This window comes from Gymnoscopelus braueri (assembly GCF_963280865.1).
Source record: "Gymnoscopelus braueri genome assembly, chromosome: 4".
In the NCBI taxonomy this organism is placed as follows: Eukaryota; Metazoa; Chordata; class Actinopteri; order Myctophiformes; family Myctophidae; genus Gymnoscopelus; species Gymnoscopelus braueri.
In genome coordinates this window covers 8,887,051-8,904,708 of record NC_137605.1, presented here as the reverse complement: position 1 = coordinate 8,904,708, position 17,658 = coordinate 8,887,051, and the positions used below count along the sequence as shown (strand labels likewise).

Below are 17,658 nucleotides of genomic sequence, written 5' to 3'. Positions count from 1 at the left end.
GTCTCTTTTTTCCCCAATTTATTAATACATCATACAGATTTGCTTATATATATAATATACAGTTTGATAACAAGGGATTTCACATTTCTCCATTCTCAATTCGTTCCATGTTTTATTCTCAAACCAGAAGTTTGTTGAACTTAACGTATTTACATAAAAAAGTGATTAAAAATGCAAAAAGAAAAAAAAAAGACAGTCCTTATCAGAGGAATAAAATGACAGAGGGATGCCTTCTGTTCAGAATATATACATCAGAGAGAGAGATGGAAAGCAATAAGACAAAAACAATTGGCTGGGTTCCATTTTGAGGCCTCGCTCCCTTCATTACATCCTCTGCAGGACACATTATCCTCCATTTAATCAGAAAACCAAATCCTTAACGTGATTTGAGGTCTCAGTTCATGTTTCTTTAACTAATTTTGCATTCCAATACCTCCTGTGCACTTATTTTGCATCCTCCTTTGGTAAATACTTGGTTTCATCTGCATCCTGACCGTGCACTTACGTCGCATCCTACGTTTTAGGGATGCAAAAACGACTGAAGGAAAAGCATGTGCCAGTATGTACGTCGCATCCTACGTTTTAGGGATGCAAAACGACTGAAGGAAAAGCATGTGCCAGTATGTACGTCGCATCCTACGTTTTAGGGATGCAAAACGACTGAAGGAAAAGCGTGTGCTGGTATGTACGCTGCATCCTATGTTTTAGGGATGCAAAACGACTGAAGGGTAAGCATGTACCAGTATGTACGTCACATCCTACGTTTTAGGGATGCAAAATGACTTTAGGTAAAGCGTGTGCGGTATTGTATGCCGCATCCTACGTTTTAGGGATGCAAAACGACTGAAAGAAAAGCATGTTCTAGTATGTATGTCACATCCTATGTTTTAGGGATGCAAAACGACTGAAGGAAAAGCGTGTGCTGGTATGTACGCCGCATCCTACGTTTTAGGGATGCAAAACGACTGAAGGAAAAGTGTTTGCCGGTATGTACGTCGCATCCTACGTTTTAGGGATGCAAAATGACTGAAGGAAAAGCGTGTGCTGGTATGTACGCCGCATCCTATGTTTTAGGGATGCAAAACGACTGAAGGGTAAGCATGTACCAGTATGTACGTCACATCCTACGTATTAGGGATGCAAAACGACTGAAGGGAAAGCATGTGCCAGTATGTGAATGGACCAGTGTCCCCATATTGTCTCTGGCGGGTGGAAACCTCCCAAAACCGGTACTTTTCAGGAAATGGAAACAAGAACCTGTGTTCCGATGGATCCTATGTCATTACTTAATCACAAGCTCTTGTTAATCTTCCCATTGGTTCAATATTTATGAAACCCACAGACAAACTTAACCACGTCCGCTTTCAACAATTCTAATAAAAAAAAAACTAAAATAGCTGATCTACAAGCTCACAACGCATTGTAGATTGGCTATTTCCGGAACCTTTGCACGACAATGTCATACACCAAAGTAGGGCACGTATTTACACCCCAAAAAATAACAAAAATGGACCAGTATGTGAATGGAATTGTGGACTAGAGCTCGGGCCGATGTCGATCCTGATTTTAAAACAGTCCCACACAGACCACCAATCACAGATGTTTTGGCCCGATTCAAACATCTTATATACAGTACAAATTGGCTCAGGGGAGGACCGGCGGGCGGACCGAACCTCTAGTTTATGAAAACAGCCCATTTAAAAGTTCATGACGCATTGTGAGCTTGTAAATCTGCCATTTTCCAAAATGTCTGAAAAAAGGTTTTGGGCTATAATGATATGGCCAAAATAGCCAGGTTGAAAGTGGTTGAAACATCGGCTGCATAATTGCCGACGTCAATTAATGGTGGGTATATCGGCCAGACTGATATGTGGGTCAGACAGTGAAGGGCTGATGTATCAGGGTTGTTTCACACTAATAGCTCCCTTTGCAGACCTTTTAATGCACAGTTATAGAGAGTTAGACGTTTCCAGCCTATCGGTCTTCTTCAGACACTGTAATTCTGCAATAAAAAAGGTTGGCAAACGGAGCTAATTAGGGACGGGACGATATGAACATCACACGTCGCGATTAACGATAGTATCCACAGCCCACCAATGGTACTCATTGGTTTTGGGCGGATAATCATTAAAGTTTTAAGTTTTCAAAATGGGCTTAAAACTTAAAATGCCACTTTTGTTAACCACTTGAACCCCCAGCATCCCTATTCTGGGTGGGGGACGTTCGCCAAAAATAGCCGATCTACAAGCTCACAGCGCAACACATCGATTTGTGTAGAGTGAAATAAGAGCTCTGTACAGGTCTGTTTTATCAAGTATAGAGGGTTGAAGTGGTACTGAATTTGCAGCTCAACAAAAGCCAATTCATCCTGTGCATGACGGAGGACAATTTCACCATAAATTATAATCTCTGCGATACGATTATTGTGAGCGTTTTTTTTTTATCACGACAAACGATTATCGTCCCATCCCTGGACCTATTCTGAACCCCAGCATCCATATTCTTGCGAGAACATCCTGCTATAAAATGAAGGAACCTCTGTCTGTTCTGCATCTTTCTCCCACAGTGGGTCGAGCTTCCACACAGGGCATTAACCATTAGCACATGAAGACCCGTGACGGAGCCCATTGTTCAATTTCCCCAAATTTAAGCTGTTTATTGGTGATTTCGTGAACAGTCCTTGGGAGACTATGGGATCTAATAGTCGTGGCTGCGGTCCCACAGCCCGGATGGACGGTGGGTGGAAAATGGCGGGTGTATGGACTAGTTAGCAAAGAAATAAACAGATCTACAAGTTCAACAACGCGTCACTTGTAGATCGGCTATTTTCAGCGAAGAGATATGGTGTGGATGGAAAAAAGTACAGTTTGCGTTTCAGGTCCGTTTCACTAAGGATAGAGGGTTTCAGTGGTTAATGTGCGCTACTACTCTTTGATTCTGATTTAAGGGGTTGACAAGATGGCTGGTGTGTGTGTGTGTGTGTGTGTGTGTGTGTGTGTGTGTGTGTGTGTGTGTGTGTGTGTGTGTGTGTGTGTGTGTGTGTGTGTGTGTGTGTGTGTGTGTGTGTGTGGTTAACAAACAGTGTTGCTACAGCAGTGCATTTGAACGTGATGTGATGATGAGGAGGAGGAGGAGGATGTCTGGTAATGAAGGACGAGATCTCAACTCAGAGACACAATCTGTCTAAATGGTTGTAAAAAAAAATCCTTTAAACAAGTTAAAACATGAGGCTGCATGAATGAGGAGATGTGATTTGTGTGTGTGTGTGTGTGTGTGTGTGTGTGTGTGTGTGTGTGTGTGTGTTGGGGGGGGGGGTCTCAGAAGGACCATCTCTCCTGTGTTCGGGGGTCGGTGGAGGGGGACGGCTCTGACGGAAGCTGACTGCTGCTGTCCTCTCCGTTTAAACCCTTCCTGCACACTGGACACGTGTCGTGCTGAGAGAGAGAGAGAGACACACACAGACAGACAGAGTCAGAGAGAGAGGGAGAGATATTTTAAATTAATTCTCCATAATGCTGCATTCACACCGTCAGATACAAAGCTACAGGCTACCAGCGACATGAAGATACAAAGTGACGCCCGACGAATCTACAATCCAAGTTGAGCTCAACTGAAGCTACAAAGGTACAAAATGACTACGTGTTGTGGAACATTTCCCACTCACACAATTTCTGCTTGTAATGGGGGGGGGGGGAGGACTAATGATTCCCATCAGCCAGTTCTGTGTTCTTTTTAACACCAGGCTTTATATTTTCCTTAACATTTTTCTCGCTAGTCGGACACATGCTTGCCGCCAACGAGCGTGTTGATCAACACTTCAACAGTGACTCGGCGTAGCTGCCAGTGTGAACTCAGCGTAAGGGCTCGTACACACTGCAGGAGATTTGGTCCGAGATTGCTGTCGCCGACATTTTTTGGCGCTCGCCGACAAAACCTCCCGATCTGACGCAGATCGGCCTTTGATCTGCGAGATAATGCTCGCTGTGTGTGAAAGGCACCGCGAGACGATATGGGCGCGATAATCCGCTCTGCGACGGCTTTCCGACCGTTTTCAGATAACTACCATGTTAGATATTCAGCTCTGTCGCCGACTAGACATCTCACAGTATCATACAGTATGAAAGGGGTCTGCGAGGAGATCAGCGCCACAGCCAATGAGAGCACATTACAGCCACCGTGGCTATGGAAGGTCCACAACAAACAGATCTCCCGCATAGTTACTGTCCAGTCCTGTATTAAGTTAAACATTATTATAAAACAGAATGAGCGAGCGTGCTCGAAGGGGGGCTGTTTATTTGAGACTATTGCACAGAGATAGAGAGAGATAGAGAGAGAGAGAGAGAGAGAGAGACGCAGAGAGCGAGCGATCTGTATGTGTGTGTGTGTGTGTGTATGTTTGTCTGAGTGTTGCCAGATTTTGCGAGAGAAATAAGCAACCAGGTTTGTGAAAACAAGCCCAACAAGCGACTATGCATGAAGCCTATATACAAATACATTGGATACTTGAAAATAGACGATCTACAAGCTCACGTTGTAGATAGGCTATGGGGGGGGGGGGGGGGAATTTGTGGAATATTTTCCAAATCCACACAGATCTTGTATGGGGGTCTATGGCACAACATATTCTCAGAAGGGGGAGGTCGTCTGCGCCTCTGCGGACAATTAATTATTATTATTAATTTGGGGGTCCTTCCCATGAAAATGTTTTAGAACAACTGGTTCAAACAATATTAGGAAACAAGGCCAAAAAAGCAACTACACTTTCAAGCAACTTTACAGAAAAAGTATCCCAAAGTCGCTTATAATAAGCGGACATGGCAACGCTGTCACTGACTTCAGCGCACTTGAGGTGCGAGAGAGAGAGGGAGAGAGAGGGGGAGAGGGAGAGAGGCATATCACGGGATACGTCGATTAAAATGAATTGGAATAAACACAAATGTATGTATTGGTCTGACTCTGGAGATAGCATCCTAGTGAACTATCCTGCAGTGTGTCAGCCCTTGTCGGGGATCAATCATATAGTGTGAAAACCACAACGATATATGACAGCCGATTTCAAGAAATAAACTCCTGCAGTGTGTTATGCTTAACGATCAGATGACCCCCCGAGCACTTTAAGGTCCTGCAATGTGTACCTGCCTTTAGTCACACTACGTGTGTTGTCCAAAAAAATACTGTGGCTTCGAATTGCAAATACACATATTGCTATATTACTGTCGACTGATTAATCAATTGTTACACCCCTAGTCAGATAGACCGTATGCCTCGCGTGGCCAGCCCTCCAACCTCGCTCCACTCTGAATGGAGGTGTGGAGAAACTCTTTTTGAAACAGGATAGAATGAGCAAGATGCTCACTCGCTGGGGGAGTGGCTAAACTGTGACTGAATGGTGACAGGACCAGAGTCTTGTCTGTGCTTTTGCGACTGGTTGTTAGATAGAACATTTTATATCATCAAAATGTGCAATTATTTGTGTGAAAATGAATTGTCAAGTAAAATGTGGTGATCGTGACAGGCCAACATGGAGCTGCTCCTGCCCACGCTGCTCCCTTCTAACCACTCTCACTTCAACATTCCACAGACTTTCTTTCTGACAAATCAAGCCTGGAGTACGAGGCTAGATATATGCGTAACATGCCAAATGTAAGCCTTGGACAGACGGCGTACAAATACTTATTAAAAAAAGTCAACTCACCATTTCCAGCCAGGGCACTATACAGTCTGAGTGGAAGAAGTGATTACAAGGCAACTGTCTGACTGCCTCTCCCAGCATGAAGTCCTCCTTACACACAGGACACTCCATACTGCAGTCTGCACACACACACACACACACACACACACACACACACGTTATTTATTATACTTCTGAGGACATCAGAATTTTAGGACAGCATTGAAAATAACAGAAAGATAGCCGAAAAACTGCCAGAAAAAAAGCCAATAAATTGCTGAGCTCGTAGATTGGCAACGTGTTGCTGTGTGTTTTTTCCAATTGTAAGTCTAACTATTAAAATCTTTTTCAACCATTTCAAACAATGTCTATTTCTCAAATTCTACTATACTTGTGGGGACATTTGGTCTTCACAAGTATAGTCTCACACTCACAAGACAGAAAATGCATTTCTAAACTGAAAAGTTTTGTTAGGCCAAGTCTAGTCTGTCTGGAGACAGTTTTCTAATGCTTCCGTCATACAGTGTGTACAACGGAAGCACTTTCAAGGTCGTAAAGCGGATGCCCCCGTGAACTGCACAGCAATATGGTGACTTTCAAAGTAATGCAGAGCGTGTGCAAGCCAAGGCATCTAGTTTCTACAGCCTAGTTTTTATTTTTTACTAATTTTCTTAACTAGTTTTAGTTTTTAGTTTAGTTTTTATATTAACAATGAGGTCAAAACGTGCGGTGCCGTCAGATGATGAAGGTAAAAGTGAAGATGAGACGGACCTGCTTGTTCCTGAGAGATGTTGACTGTTGGGAGCGACGAGATCTTGTCCTTCTCTGCTGGAGGAGGACCTGTGTTCTCAAACTGTCCTAGCAACTGCACGTGCAAACGCACACACACACACACACACACACACACACATTAATATACTGTACTGTCAGGCATGCACACAAACATACAAAATATATTCATACAAACTAGGGATGTAACGTTGCATCACAAGACAGTTAATCGATACAAAAGTGCGACGATTCAAATTGGTGAATTGTAAAATAAAGCGCAATGCTCTATGTGTGTAATCTAGTTTAGAATGTGCTTGTTCCCCACACAGACTAGTTTTTTGTGGCATGCAACACTGTCGTACTACAGAGTATAAATTAGGCTTTAGTTGTGAACGCAGTGTATTATTTGTCAAACTGCTGAGATTGTTATGATGTAGACTCTGACAGAGCCCTGCAGATCAAATCATGCTGCGTTTGCTTTAGGGCGCTGCATCCAGCGAGACTAAGTTCCCTTTCTAACAGACAATCTGGGAATTGTAGTTAGATTGCTGTAATGACCAGATAGCTACAACTCACCAAAAAGACGACAACAACGTATTTGACTGGGCCTCAAAATAGCAGATCTACAAGCTGACAATAACATTGTGAGCTTAGAGATCTGCAATGTTCGATGCGATATATAGACGAGATAAACAAAATGTTCCAGTTTTTGCCAGAGAAATAATGAAAATGATCATAATAATAATAATTTGTCTGCAATCTAATTTTGTTCGTGAGAATGGCATCATGAATCCAGAATTGTGAGTTGAGTGAATCTTTACATGCCTATTACACACACACACACAATTAATACACACACAGATTAATACACGTGTGTATAGATGGATAGATAAGATAGATAGGTCATGTGTTTATGGGATGTACCTGTGTTATGACAGCATCTAAACCTCCCTGTCCCCACGCATAGTCCCCTGGATTAGAGTGCAACATCCCCGTCCTGAAAACACACACACACATACTTTCTTATTAGACAGACGATAGGGAGACAAACAACAATCTGGTACCACCCACCCATAAAACAAACATGGGCAAATTCTCCTTCTACAGCACGGCCACCAAGGTATGGAATAGTCTAACCCCATCCCTCAAAAAATGCAGTTCGCTGGGCTCATTTAAAACAGCCCTAAAAACTAGGCCATAAGAGGAGGTAGTACCAGTTTCCCGGTAGACAGACGATCCCCCTCCCCTTTTTTTGTATATATTTTTTATTTTTGTGTACTTTTTCTCTGTATTTTTATGTTGATTTTTGAACTGTTTGGTTGCTACTATATATATATATATATATATATATATATATGTCTATGAAATTAATTCAAGGACCCCAACGGAAACAAGTCCGCAAGGACTTTTCTGGTCAGACCTTTTAGACAAAAGCATTATAAATGTAACTGTGTTGTTTTACATTCTTTTGCCTAATAAAAATGTCAATCAATCAATTTCAATCAGACAGTATAAGAGAGGCAGGACAGCTGACAGACAGTGTAGGAGAGACAGACAGTAGGACAGCTGAGAGGGAGAAAATTCAGGCATTTAGCATACTATCTTATCCAGAGCGACTAACAAAGTGCGAGATCAGAGTAAATATCATGAACTCTCGTCAACAAACAAGGCAAAAAGTCAATTAAGTAGAGTATAAAGACAACAATGTAGAGATACAAAGAAACTAGGATACCAGGTAAACATCACACCTAGCTACCTGTCTAAACAATAATGCTATATAAATAACAGATTCATAAACACCGTCTTACCATGAGAGGGGAGGGGAACCAGGGACTCCAGAGTTGGCAAACAGACCAGCAAGAAACTGTTGTACAATCCTGAGAGAGAGAGACAAAACACACCGTATAAATATACTATCTCTACACTTTATAGCTGGATTACTGGGAAAAATCAGGTTTTAGCAACAAATTGATTCAAGTACTACAACATGCATGTGATTGTGGCAAAAACCTGGCTTTACACGTTCTACTCAAAATACTTCCTATACCAGGTGAAGTTGTATTCAGTCATATTGTGGTGTGAGCATGTAGATCTGCTATTTTCACTATTTTAGAGATTTTTGGCTTTGCGGCCTGAAAATCCAGTAGCTCTTGATCAGAGCACTATGACACTAGCCTGACACTCAGTCTGAAAGCCCTCTCAGTGCAGCCGTTTTCTGAGACGGGGACGTGGCCAAAGTGGGACTCTTTAGCGATTTGATTCATACTGGATTAACCCGATCGGGTCGGGCCGCCGGTTAGATTTTCAACCGAGAAAACTCCGACTATTACAGCGTCACCCGACCCTGAATGCGAGGCTAGCCATTTCGGGGGCTGGAGCCAGGCTACTATGACACGTGAAGCCTGGCCAATCAAATCCGGGTGTCAAGTTTGTGACATTTGTTGCTCCGAGTAACATCACGTCCGGATTTCAGGTTTGTGGCAGAATTGTGACCCAATTAGGTCAAACAAATCGTCTCTGGACGTCACAAATTTGACAGAGCAACTTTCCCTTGTAGTTGAGTAATATTTGACGAGCAGAGCGATCAAATCAGATTGCAATCAAATGTCTCCGTAATCCAAACATTCTGTTCATAAATTCCTTGTGTCAGTTATGTTTATATCACCAGGCCGAACAACACTTGCTTTGCGAGTGCCTCTCTCTCTCTCTCTCTCTCTCATCTGGTGATTAACCCACAGGATTTAATATCGACTGTCTTATTAAAAGAGTGACAATGCCTACGTAAAAAGGACACTTGGATGGCGTGTTTTGCGTCATAGTTGCTGTCCATCTAGGCTCTCTACACTGATGGGAACGCATTTGTGCTAAAAGATAAAGTGTCTAATTAATGCGTACTAGAAGGATGTTGTGTGTAGGGGGGCGTGGCTGGGGTTATGCGTGCGGGTGCAAAGGGGGGCGTGGGCTCACTCACCCCTCCACGGCCGGCGAGCGGTCCGGTCTGCTGCTGCCGCGGGATCGATACCTCCTCTGGGTGTTGAGGCGAGGGGGGCGACCGGGCCCCCAGTGCTCGCCTCCTCCGGCGCCTCCCAGCTGCAGGCCGCCCAGCGGTGACCCCAGACCAGCTGGGACCGACCCCCCGAAGGGCCCTCCTCCTCCTCCTAAAACTCCAACTCCTACTCCTCCTCCTCCTCCTCCTAGACCCAGACCCCCCACTGAGCCCAGCCCGCTCAGACCCCCCAGACCCCCTCCTACTCCTAAGCCGCCGCCGACGCCTCCTCCTATCACGCCGGGGACCCGCGGCTCCGAGTCGGGGCTGTCGGCGTCCACTGTGAACGGACGCTCCACGAACAGGAGGTGCCAGAGCTGGAGGAGAGAGAGGGAGGAGACGTGGTTTAAAAGCACAATGGAATGTAGCGACTGGAAAGGCCTAAAAACTAGTGGTGTAAAGTAACTAAGTACATTTACTCAAGTACTGTACTTAAGTACAATTTTGAGGTATTTTTTACTTTACTGGAGTATTTCCAATTTTCAATTATTTTACTTCTACTCCACTACATCTCGGAGGCACATAGTGTACTTTTACTCCACTACAATTATTTGAAAACTTAAGTTACTAGTTACTTTGCAGATATAAATTATTACATTATAAAACATACATTAACCACTTTAGCCCTATTTTATGCCTAGGCTATTTGAAAATAGCAGATCTACAAGCTCACAACGCGTCGCATCGCAACACGTTGTGAGCTTGTAGATCGGCTATTTTCAAACATTTTCGTACTTTTACTTTTGGTACTTTAAGTACATTTTGATAACACTTTTGTACTTTTACTCAAGTAATTTTTTTAATTCAAGACTTTTACTTGTACCAGAGCACTTCTACATTGCAGTATTGATACTTTTACTTAAGTAAAACATTTGAGTACTTTTTCCACCACTGCCTAAAACACTGTTAGGCCAAGTCTTCCTAATCTGCAGTATGTGAAACAGCGTTGAAGGAGTCCTCCACACTAGCGCTGTGTTTCCTACACAATAAGCACATCATGTAAAATCATGTTTTAGTAAACCTATGTTCTAAAGCTGTTCTACATAATCGACAACCAGTTAAAGAAATTGCAGATTAACGTTTGCTTTTTTGAAATATTCCAGAACATTATTATGGTTTTATGAAAGACGCTTCTATTGCTAGTTTGACCAATTCAACTCTTTAATCTTAAAATTATTAATAACCGGGAAAAGAAAATCAAGCTTGTAGATAGGCTATTTTCGGTGCATGACATGATCCCATGGAAGAAATGGCTCTGGTGATAAACCCGCCCCCATATTTGCATACTGGGCCCTGATTGGTCCCTCACGACTTCGGAGGGAGAGAAATCCAATTTCTATTGCGAGGGGCCAGACCTAATCTGCCAAGGGCATTTTTTTTTTGCAATGGCAGATTCGTCTGGAACCAGGCTAGGAAAGGGGGGCACAAAGAAGAGAGATTGTTTTACCCCCCACCCCCAACAGTGTGACTCGTACCTCTGCAAACTGTGTAGCTGTGTCATCTAATCCGTTGGCCCCGCCGTCCAGGAGACTGAGGGCAACAAGCACAAAGGGTGACAAAACATTAGCATCCACTAGACCAGTGATATCTCAACCTGTGGGTGGGATATTGCAAAAATATCCCAAATAATTGGCAAAACACTAGGATGTTTGCAAATGGTCCCTTACGGGTGTCTAACTCTGAGAGTGTACAAATGGAACCAAATAGACTCGTAAGTGTCCATTTGCACACTCTGAGAGTTATGGGGGTCGTGGAAATTGAAATATCTGAGAAGAACCACTGTGCTACACGAAATGGAACAGAGCCTTCATTAGTATCATTGGTAACACCTGTGAAGGAAGTGATAACATGGCTGCTGTGCATAGAGCCTCTTGTCCTTATAACACGGCAGCCAAACATATCATTTTGATCATTCGATTGATCATTGAAACTAACATAGTGAAAACTCATTGTTCAATGTTTAAAAGAAATAAATAGTTTTTTTATTAACTGATTCACTGCCAATCACGTAGATCTACGCGAACCGATTTTTTAAAAATAAAAAAAAAATCCAATTTGACCCAAAGACCAAGGAGATATGATTTGTTAAAGATCTAGACTCCTATCCACTTCCTTGTTAACTTAAAAATTCTGTATCTCGGCTCCTGAGTACTTTATTTTTTTCAATGAAAAACTCTGGCACTGGCTAAAAAAATATGAAAATACCTCTAGCAGTTAATGGGTTAAGGAACCATGAGGGTCCCTGGACACAAATGTTAGACCCACTAGTGTAGCAGAGTGTTTCCAGTGAGTCAACATGCACAACGTCAGCACCCTGACTCTGTTTGACCAGAATGGAACAGAGCCTTCATTAGTATCATTGGTAACACCTGTGAATGTCTTCACAATATGGCTGCTGTGCATAGAGCCTAGTCCGGACTAAATAACATTTTCCTAATTATATTGATCCCAAATGACTGGCCATGGGGTCTATTGGCAAAATAGCCCCTGTCGTCCAGTTTCCCCAGCAGCCCTCATAGTATAGAGTGGTGCCCATAAGCGTAACGCTACTTTTCATGAATCTGTTATTAGTTGTCATTACACTCCCATCCATGCCTTGGTTGTCCCACACGAGCCACCGTAGTCTGCTAAACAGATGTTACGCCGTTATGTGTTTTGCCAAGTCGCGGAAAGGACGCGCTGTGATTGGCCAGTACAGTCACTTTGACTGGCAGCTGTGCCGAATGCTCACCGCAAAACATGACTTACGAGAGACTGTGGGGGCTTGTGTGGGACAACCAAGGCATGGATGTGTGTGTAATGACAACTAATAACACATTCATTAAAAAAAAATGTCACTTTTGACTGCAACAAATTGCTTAACAACAAATTGCTTAACTACTAACTAGCGATATGCTTATGGGGTCCACTCTATGCTATGGGGTCTGCTGGGGAAACTAAAGCCTAATGTTTTAGTCCGGACTTAAAGTGGTCAGATGTGTGGGTCGCAAAAACTAACAAACTATTAGCATTTTCAAAAATATAAACTAATAAAAAAACTAGCAAATCCGCTCTAGAAACTAATCAAAACCAACTTAATTAGAAAGAAAAAGTCAAAACCACCTAAAACTAAACTAAACTGAAAAATTCAAAACTATTATAACCTTGCTGCCAAGTCCTTACTATTGTGCTAAGATTCAGTTCAGTCCTACCAGTTGGTCGGACCTACACATGTGTCATGGAAAGTTTTGCTTTAGTTTTCTGTTCCTTTATCTGTTAAAGGAATCAGAGGTCAGTTCTCACCTGGAGTCTTCCGTCACTTCCTCTATGAAGCCTGAATCACATCTGGGACAAACGTATTCCTGTGAAGAGAGAAGAGAGTTGCTGATATTAGGCAGGTCTGAACAGGAAACGCGTATGAAGGTGTCATTATGTGTTTCCGGTTCAAATATGCAGCCGAGCCAATCACAAGAAGCTATGGGAAACTGAACAGGAACAGGAAACAAAATTAACACCCCGCCAACTGCAAATGGCGAGTAGATTTCCTCTTTTGGCTGGTAAATTATTGAGAGGGTTGGGATCCTTAACGATTCCCTCTTAATGGTCCGATTCTTTCCATTAAAACCGGGAACGCATCTGTATAACCACTTTATCCATTATTTTATACTTTGGCTAATCAAAAATAGCAGATCTACAAGCGCCATGAGCTTGTAGATCTGCTATTTTTGAAAAATCGTGAAAATGTGTGCAAATATATAAGATTTTTAATTCAAATCCCGGCTTCTGAGGGTTCCTAGAACAACATATTTAGAGATGGGGGTCCACGGCCAAATACATATAATTTTGGGGGCCCTTGACATGAAAAAGTTTTAGAACCACTGATTATAGCAACATACGTTCTTATTTTTAAACTGTAGGATTTAGAAGACATTTGTAGAATCCCTAGAAGCAAAGATTTGAGTTACAAATGTTCGCTTTAAAAAAATATATATATATATATATATATATATTTGCAAACATTTTCATGATTTTTAAAAAAAAATAGCAATGGTATAAAATAATGGTTAAAGTGGTTAAAATCAAAAATGACAGATGACACAAATTCAAAACCGGTTCCAGAAATGGTTCCAAATGTGATGGAACCTACTCCGGTTCCTCAATGTTGGATCCGGTTCTGGATCCCAACCCTATCTGGTGTGCAAATAAATTTGAAGAGCCATCATTCTGGGTTTTTACATTGTCATACAGGAAATAGCTTCAGTTGTACTAAACAGCTATTTATAATGTTTGGCTGGTAAATTTGCCTGGCTGTTTTATTTGTATTTTTTATTACCAGCCACTTTGGCAGGTGAGCCAAAACCTTAGGTTTGTTTCCTGGGAAAGTTAAGGAAGGTACGCCATCTTCTGGAAACCTGGGATTACAGTTATGTGATTAGCTCAAGTATTTGCGATCAGGTTTTCATGTAATAATTGTGACAGGCCTAGTGACACAAAGTGGTGACAGATTTAAACTGAAGTGTTGCATTCACAGGACATGAGAGCCATGCCTCAGCACTGATACCAGGGAGAGCAGGCAGGCAGGTTTAACTACAATAGCTGAACAGCCTGGCTGACCTACTGACACACACGTGCGTCTCTCTCACACACAGCACAACATACACTTACACACACACACACACACACACACACACACACAGGTCAGAAATAGGGATAAATCACTGTCTAGCTAAGCAACACCAAACTATCTATTCTACACAGACAAGATGAAACTTGAATGATAGCAAAGTGAAACAGGAAGACGGCAACTTAAATACAGAAAGTACCACCGTCATCTCACTTCCCATCTAAGAACGAAACTAAAACAGCCTACTGTTGGTAGATCGTATAGTTATGTTACGAATTTGTCATGTATTGTGAAACAGACTACAGCTAAATGTTGTTATGATGATATTGTATAAGTTACGTTATGTTATCGTGTTGTGTACTGTCTAGGGTTGCCAAATACCTGAAATTCAAGTAAGGGACACCCGACTGGTTGTCCCTTATTTCCAAGAGGAATAAGGTACGCCCAGAAAAAGATAAAATCTCACTGTAATTACAGGTTTTATATTGTTGCTGTCGCTGTCGGACAGAAATCTCCCATCTCCGTATTTTAACTTTGTTTTTTCCTAAATTAATGCCCTACTACTTGACCATACTACAGCGTCACACAAAAGCATCAAAAGAAGCAGATCTACAAGCTCAAAATGCATCGCTTGGCACCGCGTTGAGCTTGTAGATCTGCTACTAGATCCTGAAAAGTAATAGTTGGGCATATGAGGTTTCCACCAGAGACAATATGAACCACTTCAACCAGAGCCATTCAAGGAGAGTTGCGTCACTTTCCCCGGGCCAGGTCTTCTACACAGCATTCTATTGGTGAATAGTGACAAAGCCCTAAAACCGGAAGTTTACGGAATGCACTGAAGTCTATGAGCATTTGTAACTGTTTACATGGACCACGTGACCGGCACTGTTTCTGCCCCCTTATTGGCGGAACTGTCTAATACAAGGCTCTGACTTAAACCCCATGGCATCCAACACTGGTTGAACCACAACATCCATATGCTGGGCTAGGCAAAAATAGCAGAACTACAAGCTTGCAACAGCACAATGCGTTGCGAGCTTGTAGATCAGAGATTTTTGGCAAAGACATTTGGTGTAGTAGACAGAGCAGTCCAAGTACAGACAATTCAGGTCCAGCTTACCACGTCTAGAGTCTGATTAACAACATGTATTAATGTTTATATGATGTTTTTCATAGTAGTGTATGTTTGTCTGTCATTAATGTTTCTATCAATTAAGTACAAAGGACCCCAATGGAAATAAATAGGCTTTCTTAAATAAATAAAAATCCTCCTAGCAGACCTTATATTGAACTGTACTTTCCTGTGATTTTTTTTGGGGTCAAACTGCTAAAAAAGGTATTCAATCAATCAATGTATATGAACCGTCTGAACTTGTAAGATGTGATGTCATAATTGATTGATTCCCCAAAAACAAGGAACTGAAGTGTGTCCCTCATCAGTTCAATAAAGGGACACGTCTGTTAAGTTTCCAAAACAAGGGACGATTCTGTATTTCAAAGGGAGTGTTGGCAACTATAGCCTTGGATCAAGACTATCATAGATGTATTTCATCGATGTATCGATTGATTTGCATATCTATGATAGATGCGAAAGTAAAAGTCAAGCCTCGATAAAAAAAAAAAACACATCTATGATAGTCTTGATCCAAGGCCATGGTTGGCAACCTTGTTGGACTTGGAACACACACACATCAGGAACGATGAAGAAAGAGAAAGGCTCTCATTTTAGTGCTTCTCTAAATGGGGTCCAGGGACTCTCAGGGTTCCTGAATTGGCCCTTACAGGTCCGTAACTCTGACAGTGTACAAATGGAACCAAATGGACCCCATTTGTACACCGTCAGAGTTAAGGGTGGGTCCTTGAAATGTCAACGTTTGAGAAACACTGCGTTAGACGTATCGTTGTGTTACTAGTATGTATGTATGTATGTTTACATACAGTACGATGCAGCTAGCTGTCAAAAACGGCAACTTTCAAAACGCACCGCAGCAAAGACAGGCTTGCACAAACACAACCCCAAAAAACTCATTTTATACCGTGTTCTGGCGAACAAATCAACAACATTATGCTGTTGGGAATTGCTTGTCCTTAATTGTTAACTACATTACAAGCGGACAAGCCTTAATGTCGAAGCCCCCTGACATATAAACAAAACAAAAACAGCAGACAGGCCCCTATAATAGCTGGACGACAGCCCCCAGCTAGCTTTAGCCCTAAGCTAGCGTCTAGCTAGCGACAGAAACGGGTGTATTTCCCACGCCAGGCGGAACTGACAACCGCGACAACGACGACAGAACCACCACCAAAACAACAGGAACGGAACGGACAGGACTGACCGGCAGCTTGGGGTTGACTTCGCCCTTGCAGCAGTGGCAGAAGAAGCGATGCGGGGAAACCGCTGCAGCCTCCGCCATCTTGGATTCTCCTCAACCGAACCCCCCCTCTCTACACTGACCCGTCTGCTGCTGCTGCTGCACGAACACTGACTGACTGACGTCACGTGATCTGAACGAACGTCCACTGTGCCAGCGTTGCCAGGTTTTGTGTAAACCTCGCGTCACCAGTCTTTCCACCTCGGACAGGTTTTGTGAGAGAAATATAAGCAAGCGAGCAGGTTCTATGAAAACAAGCCCAAAACAAGAAGACACTAAAGCTATGAAAACCAGAAGAATCTGTGATATAATAGCTTATTTATTTTATTTTTTCTTTGTTCATTTTATTTTTCCAGCATTCTAACTGCATTTTGTCCTGTTATTTGTAATTGTTTTTGTTTTTTTTGGTCAAATTTTCCACGATTTTGTAACCCATTTTTCACCCAGTACCAATTGCCTAAGCAAGTTGTAATCCTGGGTGCTACTCTCCCTCTGCCAGCCGGGGGAGAGCCCCGAACCTTCCCTTCAACGCATGAGGAGTGAGGCCGCTCCTTTATCACCTGACAGGGGGGGAGTTTCCCCGGTTTGACATAGTGCGTGGAAGGAACATTCAACCAGTTCCAACCAGTTCCTTTCCCCTCCATCAGGCGCCCCGGCTGACCAGGGGGAGGTAGTATAGAGACCAGGATTACTGCATGTTTTTGTGAGGGTATCTATCCTAGGGGACATGGGGAGAACATGCAAACTCCACACAGAAAGGCCCTTTCACCAACCCCACCTAGGGTATGGGCACTGATGACGCGGTGGAGAGAAACACCCCCAGCGTCCCCGGCGGGAATCGAACTCAGGACCTTCTAGCAGTGAGGCGACAGCGCTACCGACTGCATTCCACTGACACACGCCTGCTCTATTTGAATGCCCACATCAAACATGAGGTGGACGTGGACACTGGCAAATACTGCGGCATGGTCATGCTGGACCATAGACAGTAAAAGAATATGGACAGCGCTACGCCCACAGACTCTACAGACTGTAATTGAAGCCTATTTCTCAGCAATTTAAAATCCGCCATCTTTCTATATCCGGTCTAAAAATGCACTCGGAAATGAATGCTATTGGTTGGGACCAGAGCGGGGGTGGGGAGTTAATGCTACTGGTTGTGTAGCTTGTCAATCAAATCACCACAAGTTAG

The 17,658-nt window shown here is 42.8% G+C and overlaps 1 protein-coding gene across 1 annotated transcript; it reads right to left on the bottom strand.

Annotated features, from left to right (window-relative positions):
- Nucleotides 1-3: 3 nt before the first annotated feature.
- On the bottom strand, nt 4-16,569 carry rnf115a (ring finger protein 115a). The gene is made up of 9 exons (XM_080427047.1): nt 16,431-16,569; nt 12,771-12,829; nt 10,964-11,018; nt 9,414-9,805; nt 8,251-8,319; nt 7,367-7,439; nt 6,443-6,536; nt 5,696-5,811; nt 4-3,434 (listed from the first exon to the last, which is right to left on the bottom strand). The coding sequence occupies exons 1-9, from the start codon at nt 16,506-16,508 to the stop codon at nt 3,318-3,320; spliced, it is 1,053 nt and encodes a 350-aa protein (XP_080283173.1). The 5' UTR covers nt 16,509-16,569; the 3' UTR covers nt 4-3,317.
- Nucleotides 16,570-17,658: the final 1,089 nt, after the last annotated feature.

Excerpts from the sequence above, each read along its gene's own strand:
- rnf115a (XM_080427047.1), bottom strand. The coding sequence starts at position 16,508 with ATGGCGGAGGCTGCAGCGGTTTCCCCGCATCGCTTCTTCTGCCACTGC. Across the intron at positions 5,812-6,442 it reads CATCTCTCAGGAACAAGCAG|ACTGCAGTATGGAGTGTCCT; the intron begins GTCCGTCTCATC and ends GTGTGTGTGCAG. Across the intron at positions 3,435-5,695 it reads TAGTGCCCTGGCTGGAAATG|CACGACACGTGTCCAGTGTG; the intron begins GTGAGTTGACTT and ends TCTCTCTCTCAG.